Source organism: Lucilia cuprina, chromosome 4 (assembly GCF_022045245.1).
Source record: "Lucilia cuprina isolate Lc7/37 chromosome 4, ASM2204524v1, whole genome shotgun sequence".
Classification (NCBI taxonomy): Eukaryota; Metazoa; Arthropoda; class Insecta; order Diptera; family Calliphoridae; genus Lucilia; species Lucilia cuprina.
The window spans coordinates 81,989,364-81,997,691 of NC_060952.1; the positions used below are offsets into that span (position 1 = coordinate 81,989,364).

The 8,328-nt window shown below is 31.2% G+C and overlaps 2 protein-coding genes across 2 annotated transcripts; one reads left to right on the forward strand and one right to left on the reverse strand.

The window, feature by feature from the left end:
- Window positions 1-209: 209 nt before the first annotated feature.
- Window positions 210-1,262, reverse strand: LOC111678483 (protein takeout-like). Its single transcript, XM_023439853.2, has 3 exons — window positions 1,160-1,262; window positions 602-1,088; window positions 210-477 (listed from the first exon to the last, which is right to left on the reverse strand). The coding sequence occupies exons 1-3, from the start codon at window positions 1,230-1,232 to the stop codon at window positions 279-281; spliced, it is 759 nt and encodes a 252-aa protein (XP_023295621.2). The 5' UTR covers window positions 1,233-1,262; the 3' UTR covers window positions 210-278.
- A 4,795-nt stretch (window positions 1,263-6,057) lies between these two features.
- LOC111678481 lies at window positions 6,058-7,669 on the forward strand. The gene is made up of 3 exons (XM_046947934.1): window positions 6,058-6,079; window positions 7,100-7,318; window positions 7,389-7,669. Exons 1-3 carry the CDS (start codon window positions 6,058-6,060, stop codon window positions 7,421-7,423), a joined length of 276 nt encoding a protein of 91 aa, XP_046803890.1. The 3' UTR covers window positions 7,424-7,669.
- The last annotated feature ends 659 nt before the right edge of the window (window positions 7,670-8,328 follow it).

The window sequence follows — 8,328 nt, forward strand, 5'->3', positions numbered from 1 at the left end:
GTTCTAGTTCAGTTCTAGTTCAGTTCTAGTGCAGTTCTAGTTCAGTTCTAGTTCAGTTCTAGTTTAGTTCTAGTTCAGTTCTAGTTCAGTTCTAGTTCAGTTCTAGTTTAGCTCTGGTTCAGTTCTAGTTCAGTTCTACTTCAGTTGTACTTAGGTTCTAGTTCAGTTCAAAAAAATATATATTAATATTTAAATATTTTACTAAATATTTATATTTATTGCCTCTTTCCTTATTTTAATCCAAAAAAAATTTTCAGTGTGTTTTCTTAAAATTAATTTTAATCCATGAAAAACTCATCCACTGGTAATGTATTTAATATGTCGTTCAAAATTCTTCGAAAATTATCTTCAACAAATTTAATTGTATTACTCTGTAACTCTTTCCAAACATCTCTCCAATTCTCGTTGACTACTTCATTAACAGTTTTTGATAAGACTTCATTATTATTGACAACATTTTGTAGGTTTATAATAATTCTGCAAAAAAGAGACAAATTAGTTTGTATCATAGAAACGTATAAGTAGAAAATAAGGACTATGAGGACCTTAACAACAGACGGACAGACATAATTGCTCATATTTAAATGATGTAAATACTCACTTTTTCGGCTCGAGCACCCACAATTTCAGTTTATCTATAACACCATATAATTTATTATTACGATTTTCCAAGTTTATCTTAATTTTATATTTTGAGGTAAGATCCTTCATTACAATATTACCCACACCTTTGCCATTTAAAGGCAATACCAATAATTTACCCTCCATTTCGTATTCACCATCGATTTTTAGTTCAGTTGCAAAGAAATCAAGTTCAATTGTTTGTGTTAAATTTTTATTAAAACCATGTGCCCGTAAAATTGTCTGCTTATCGAGGCCAGTTATAGTTAAAGTATTGAATTTCAAATCTAAATGTATTGGTGAGTCCGCTTTGCTACTCGATAGTATGACATCATTAACGGTTATTGCAGAAATTTCAGGTAAACCTATGTCGGGATAACCATGAGGATAGAGTTTCATAATTTTCATAATATTATTGATAACACATTCATCGTTATCGGTGGATTTACATTTTTCAATATCAGGTGCTGAGAGTTGAGGAAAAAGAGAAAGTACATTTCGATTTGTGGATCTTATATTGTATATCTTTAGTACTTACATAAAGACCCTACTGTCTGTTTCAAACTGCCAATCAATATTAGTATGTTAAAAAGTAGAAATTTTATATCCATTTCATAAGTTGTAGCGTATTGCACCTGAAGTAAAATGTTTCAAACTAAAGTTTTTAATGATAATTGTAAAGTTTTATATATACTGTCATTGGATATATACATTTTTATATTCATATTATTCTACTTGTCATTTAAATTACAAATTTTATAGTTTTACATTTAAGGAATTAACGCCACCACAAAATAATTAAAAATTTGTGCCGTTAGGAATTGTTGGAAATCCCAAAATCCCTCGCTAAATTGTTGTTTTTCAAAGACTAATTCTTATGTTTATGAGGGACGTATCCGCTGACACAAATTCGTTTGAAAGTGTATTATTGTTATTGTCTTTCAATGTATTTGATCCAATTATGTTCTCGTGGGAATTAGGTTGCTAATAAATTATATTGGTCTTCGGTCGGTTATGTAATGGTTCCCAATATAAAATTAGTAAGTAATGCTTTAGAATTTGGCATCTAACTATGGTTCTATAAATCGACATTCGAATAATCGAACAATTGACTTCTTGTCGAAAAAAGTCGAAGTCGACTATTTTGTTCCAAAAAAGTCGATAACTCGACTGTCGTCGAGTCGAAAAGTCGACTTTATAAATAAAAGTCGAAAATAGTAGAAAAGTAAAAAAAGTCGAAAAAGGTCAGAAAAAGTCGAAAGAAATCAAAAAATGTCGGAAAAAGTAGAAAAAAGTCAAAAAGAGTAGAAACGCCAAAAATTCGTAAAAAAAGTCGAAAAGTCGGAAAAAGTGACAAAAACTCGAAAAGTCAACTATAGAACCCTACATCTAACATTTATCATATATTGAATGGAGTTTTTGCCTAAAATGCTTAGAACCCTGATGAGCTAAGGACTAATAGGAGGAAAATCGGGGGGTATGTATATCCATCAGCTCAAGTCAGCTTTGTAGGATATCGGAAGAAGTGCCTTCGGTCTTTGATCGCTAAATAAATGGACTTACTCGTATTTGATTTTGGATTGTAAACTGGCAACAAATCATCGGGTTTTATTGAGGTTTTTAGGAAATCCACAGCAATGGCTAAAACCTGAGAAAATAAGTATTCAGCTCTCGTTTCCACACATAGGGGATGAGTCCCCTTTGGGGTCATGTTACCTAGATGACCATCTTGGTGTTATAGGAATCCCGGGGAAACGAGGTGCTACCAGTGTCTCTAAACTGCCGGGACTATTAACCGTTGATGTCACTTAACTCTTAGGACTTTTCTTGAAATTATTTGACTTGAGGTCGAAACATAGATCCACATACTACAGGTGGCAAATTGGCCGCAGGACTTGTTTAGTTGTTTGAGGTTCCTTTGAATTTCACGTAGTGACTGTGTCCAGATATGTTCAGAGAAAGCTCTGTTCATACCAAAAACAGTGTGTCTTTTGGGAGTAAGATCAAAGTTAAAGAATCAAAGTCACAGAAGATAATAAGACCAACATGACAGGTCGACTTAAATGTAAGGCACTTTTATATTCATTCGTTTCGACCCGAGTCATACTCTGCCAAAGTCGAACTGTTACAACTAAGCTCTCGTCGACTAAATAGGACGTATTGCTTTCTTGTCCAGGTATTTTCTTCTGGGAGTAAGACCAAAGTCTCAACATATTTGACATTGGTCTACCGAAATCCCATTTGCGTGATTGTAAACGGAAGTGAAATTTTTGTTTCTCGGAAGTTAGGTAACGGGGCAGAAATGGTCAGAGATTGTATAGTTCACGTGCCGGCGTGTAAGAGCACAATGGGGCGGTGGTGAGTCGTCACAGAAGAAGATTATCCAGTGGTTTAAAAAGACCACCGTGAAATAAGACCAACATGACAGGTGCTTATTAAGGCACTTCAATATTCATTCGCTCCGAAGCAACTCGATTCATATTCTGCCAAAGTCAAACTTGTTACAACTTAGCTCTCATCGACTTAATAGGATATAAAAATAAATCTTAATGTAAACAGCTTGTTATATTTTAAATTCTAATAAACGTAAATTATTTGCGTAGTACAGCTGTTTGGATCATAAATTTTAACACCAGTTCCACATGTAACCCTTGAGCTTTATAACTTACACTTGACATTATATCTGATGATCAATAATTGTTATTGGTTATTGATTACACTAACCAGATTTTGGTTCTAAGAAGATTCTTAGAAATCGTACACCATCTATGTGCTATCTTTTATTGTTAAGAAACTCAGTTTCCTGGACGTAAATCCTAAGAATTTTTCAATCAGTATTAGTAAGGAATGATATTTTCAAAATAACATCACTTCTACTATATTTGGATCTAACTTCGACAAATGTCTAAAAGGTGCAAAGAAAGTGCTCGATTGTTTTATTGTCTATATTCGTCTAAATCCGCAAGTCCAATTTTTGAATAGCTGTTCCCGTAATACTATGTATCCACTCAGTACCATTGTACTAATCTCAGACTTCTTCATTTTGAGAAGATTTCTCGTCTTGCTCTCATCAGGGTCACCCCATAGGATCTTTGTGGTATTATTTCGAGAGGCCCTATGGGATTCTCTCAATCATATTTATTCCCTACACCACAATAGTGGGAAGGGTATATTGGGTTTGTGCTGATGTTTGTAACGCACAATAATATTTGTCTTACACCCACCTTAAAGTATAAAAATCGGTTAATTTTCTGAGTCGCATTAGCTATGTCCGATCTTCTACATGATCTTCTATTGTCCCAGGGCGAAACCTATTGAAAAAACGGTTAAGATCGGTCTATTATTTATCCTAGCCCCATACAACTGAACCCCCTAATAGGGCTTGTAAAACTGGTATTCAAAGTACAGGTCGCAATTTCGAAGATAACTCAATAAAATTAGACACATCTTATATAGTACCGATGCATGTTGAAAATGTTTAACATTGGTCCATTATTTCAACTAGCCCCTATACAACTAAACCCGTCGAATAGGGCTATAGTATTGACTATAGACCAGTCTATAGTATTGACTATAGACCAGTCTATAGTATTGACTATAGACCAGTCTATAGTATTGACTATAGACCAGTCTATAGTATTGACTATAGACCAGTCTATAGTATTGACTAGAGACCAGTCTATAGTATTGACTATAGACCAGTCTATAGTATTGACTATAGACCAGTCTATAGTATTGACTATAGACCAGTCTATAGTATTAACTATAGACCAGTCTATAGTATTAACTATAGACCAGTCTATAGTATGGACTATAGCAAGTAAACAAGTCTACAGTTCTTATAATGTACTAGTCTATAGATCAGTGTATAGATTAGTAGTTAGTTGGTTAACCCACCACCTCCTGTCGACCATGCTAAAACACTAACCATTATCCTTCCGGAGGCCCACGAACCACCACCTCCGGTCTACTGTACTAGAACACTAACCTTCTGGAGCGTTCCTTCGACAATCGGTTCTTCGCTCCGGGACGACTCGGAATTTAACCAACAACGACCAAGGATTGTCAACTCTGCCACACCGGCTTTACACGTATCGTTGCTACAACAACAACTAACCTTCTGGAGGCCCCCGAAAATCGAAGTCGAGTATCATATTTCATAACGCTTTCTAACAATGACATTCGATTTTCTCAATTTCTACTTCCAAACTTGGTCACATATGCGCTGTATCTATGTGTTCTACAGCTATAGTGTCATAATTGTGGAATTAATATAGTTTTTACCAACCGATTTCAGCAATTATAACTCAGCGGCCCTTTCTCGAAAATAATCTTTAACTTAACAATTTAAAACAAAAATCTATAGAAAATTGAATAGTTCCAGAACAGTTTCGAAGAACGAGTGAATGATATCATTATATAGTTATGGAACTAATATTATAAGTAAAAAGAGATGTACCTGCAAATAAATAGCCAAATAGGATCTTCTGTCTGATGATCTACACTACATATTAGCAGCTTTAAAGATCATTAATTAATGAAAAGAAATGCGTATATCACGTTATACTACATACTCATAAATTATTTTTGTTTCAATTAGCACCACCCTAATATTAACATATAATTGCTTATTTGTAATTAAAGGCATTAATAATTTATAAGTTGAATGTATGGACCATTTAACTTTTATTATTTTTGAAATAAGATGAGATTGATAATTTTTATTAGGTGAAGAAGACTGAAATTTTGTTTAAACTTAATAATTTTCTAATGGTCTTTTACTATCCACTATATGACAACCGACCTTGCACTAAATATTTAAAATTTTTCTAAAATAATATTTCAGCACATAACTACTAGAATTAGCAGAATAGAACTATCAGTTCAGAAATGGTATTTTTCGTATATATTTTTAAATTTGTTTCCAAAAAAAAAAAAAATAACACCTATCACTTTGGTATTTATAAACAAAATACCAATTTGTTAATTTTTTTGTTTATATTATTAAACAAAAATGCAAACACCAATACTAACGCACAACAAGTGCTAATTTTTTTTTCTCTTAAAAATTCCTACTAATTTGTATTTTGTCTTTAAATGAAATTTTTGTTAGTTTTTTAATTAATTTTAAACATTTAAGCTAAAAATTCTAAGAATTTATGAATAAATTAATTAGATGGCGCCTTTTACTAAATTGGCAGACATGTAAATATTTTGTTAATAAAATATCATAAAAAAGCCGCAAAATAAGTAAAAAAAAAACAATATTTAATTTTGATTACGTCACAATAGTCATAATAACTATTTGTTTATTTAATTTAATAAATGTCTTATTTTTTATTATTAATAAAAGCTTACCGCTATTCTGTTTGACAGAATATATTTTTCTCAATGAACTGGTTTTCATTTTTTTCTTTTAAATCCCCTTTGTAAAATATGTTTGCCTCAACCTATGTACGTATGTATGTATGCATACCTATAGTTTATTAACAGTTACAATGTGTTTATGTTTACGGTTTAATTAATTATTTAATTATTAACAATTAACATTTACATGATAAATAAAAAACCGGTTTTAAATAATAATAATTAAATAAAACTACAAAATATCTGTCACTTTTTAAATTTTGATACTTTGTTAGCGCAATTGTGTAAATTTAATAAAGTTCATAAAGTTAAGAAAATAAAAGTTATCCTAAACTAGCAAATTTTTTAATAAACTTTCCCATCAATTAAATTATTTATGTAGTGTCATCGCACAGTGGAGCTAAACAAGTTTTAACACACATATTGTTCAATACAGTACTAGTTTAGTTTAGTTTTGCTTAGTTCTAGTTCAGTTCTAATTCACTTCAATTTCAGTTCTAATTCAGTTCTAGTTCAGTTCTAGTTCAGTTCTAGTTCTAGTTCAGTTCTAGTTCAGTTCTAGTTCAGTTCTAGTTCAGTTCTAGTTCAGTTCTAGTTCAGTTCTAGTTCAGTTCTAGTTCAGTTCCAGTTCAGTTCTAGTTCAGTTCTAGTTCAGTTCTAGTTCAGTTCTAGTTCAGTTCTAGTTCAGTTCTAGTTCAGTTCTAGTTCAGTTCTAGTTCAGTTCTAGGTAGTTCTAGGTAGTTCTAGTTCAGTTCTAGTTCAGTTCTAGTTCAGTTCTAGTTCAGTTCTAGTTCAGTTCTAGTTCAGTTCTAGTTCAGTTCTAGTTCAGTTCTAGTTCAGTTCTAGTTCAGTTCTAGTTCAGTTTTAGTTCAGTTCTAGTTCAGTTTTAATTCAGTTCTGGTTCATTTCTAGTTCAGTTGTAGGTCAGTTCTAGTTAGAATTGATTTTCGTTTATTATCTAAATTGAGCGAGGTGTTACGCCCACCATTAATGTATGAAATATATATACAGTTGGCGTGGCGGATTCTATGGAAATTAAGTGAATCTATAACAATTATGTTGTGGAAAACTTGTATCAATAAGTGATAAATATATATTTTTTTATTAACAGATTTTTCTTTGACAATCTTATTAATTTTCATTTTATTCTTTACAGTGGCTATTTTTATCTTACCCCTCATTTCCGCCTTCCCCAAAGGACGTGACTGTGAGGTGCACAATTGTGAACTGCAGGACTATAAACCAATTTGTGGAACAGATGACAAAGGTGACACTAAAACATTTACCAATTATTGTATACTAAAAACTGAAAATTGTCTACGCAATCAAAGTAAGTTGCACTTTTAACAAACATTCTTTAAAAATAAAACTAATTATTCCCTTCCCTGGTTCTCTTACAGATTATCAAAAAACCGCAGACGGCGAATGTCCCTAGATGCTCTGTTATTCTTTATTTTATAATAAAAAAAACACAAAACAATTATTTTAATTTTTTTCTTTATTATTTTTAAATTTAATTCCTATTTATACATTTTTTAATTTACTTTTACATACTAAATAGTTTATAAAATTATCGGATTTATTACATATAATATTCTCTTCTTTAATTAGTTCTCTTCAATATTATTTCTTTTCTTTTTTACATTGTGCTAAATATTTCTTGAATTTATTGAAAGAAATGTAAAAAAACAATTAGAAAATTTATTAAAAAAACAGTAAAAAAAACAAATTATTCTAAATGTTGGCTTATTTAGTTTGAGTGGTACTTGTATGTGTGATATTTTTAAGATTCATTAAATTTTCATTATTAATTTGTTTTCGAAAATCATTACAATAATTAAAATATTAAAAAAACAAAACATAATTGTAAACAAAAGTATGAATACTTAGTGTCAGAAGAAAATAAATATATTATTAAATAATTACTGGTAGTTGTTGTTTTATTTTTATTTTTATTGAGAGTTCCAATGATCAACAAATAGAGTCAAATACAAATCCGCTAACAGTAGCAAACAAATTGGACTTCAAAGAGAAACTCACCACACCAGATCTTTACTAGTCCTCCTAGACAAAAACCACTTTTAATTTGTTTTTATTAAGTGAAAAAAAACTTGTAATTTACGATCGAAAGGGGTTAAAAATATTTAACGAAAAGATCATTGCAGAACTTAGGGAGCAATTATTTTTATACAATTATTTTTATACCCACCATCAAAAAAGATGGGGGGTATATTGTCATTCCGTTTGTAACACATTGAAATATTCGTCTAAGACCCATAAAAGTATATATATTCTGGGTCCTTATTAGATTCTAAGACGATCTAGCCATGTCCGTCCGTC

Coding starts and splice junctions, on each gene's coding strand:
- LOC111678483 (XM_023439853.2), bottom strand. CDS start 1,232: ATGGATATAAAATTTCTACTTTTTAACATACTAATATTGATTGGCAGT. Junction 1,089..1,159: donor ACAGACAGTAGGGTCTTTAT/GTAAGTACTAAA, acceptor CTCAACTCTCAG/CACCTGATATTGAAAAATGT. Junction 478..601: donor TGGGTGCTCGAGCCGAAAAA/GTGAGTATTTAC, acceptor TCTTTTTTGCAG/AATTATTATAAACCTACAAA.
- LOC111678481 (XM_046947934.1), top strand. CDS start 6,058: ATGTTTGCCTCAACCTATGTAC. Junction 6,080..7,099: donor GTTTGCCTCAACCTATGTAC/GTATGTATGTAT, acceptor TTTTATTAACAG/ATTTTTCTTTGACAATCTTA. Junction 7,319..7,388: donor AAATTGTCTACGCAATCAAA/GTAAGTTGCACT, acceptor GTTCTCTTACAG/ATTATCAAAAAACCGCAGAC.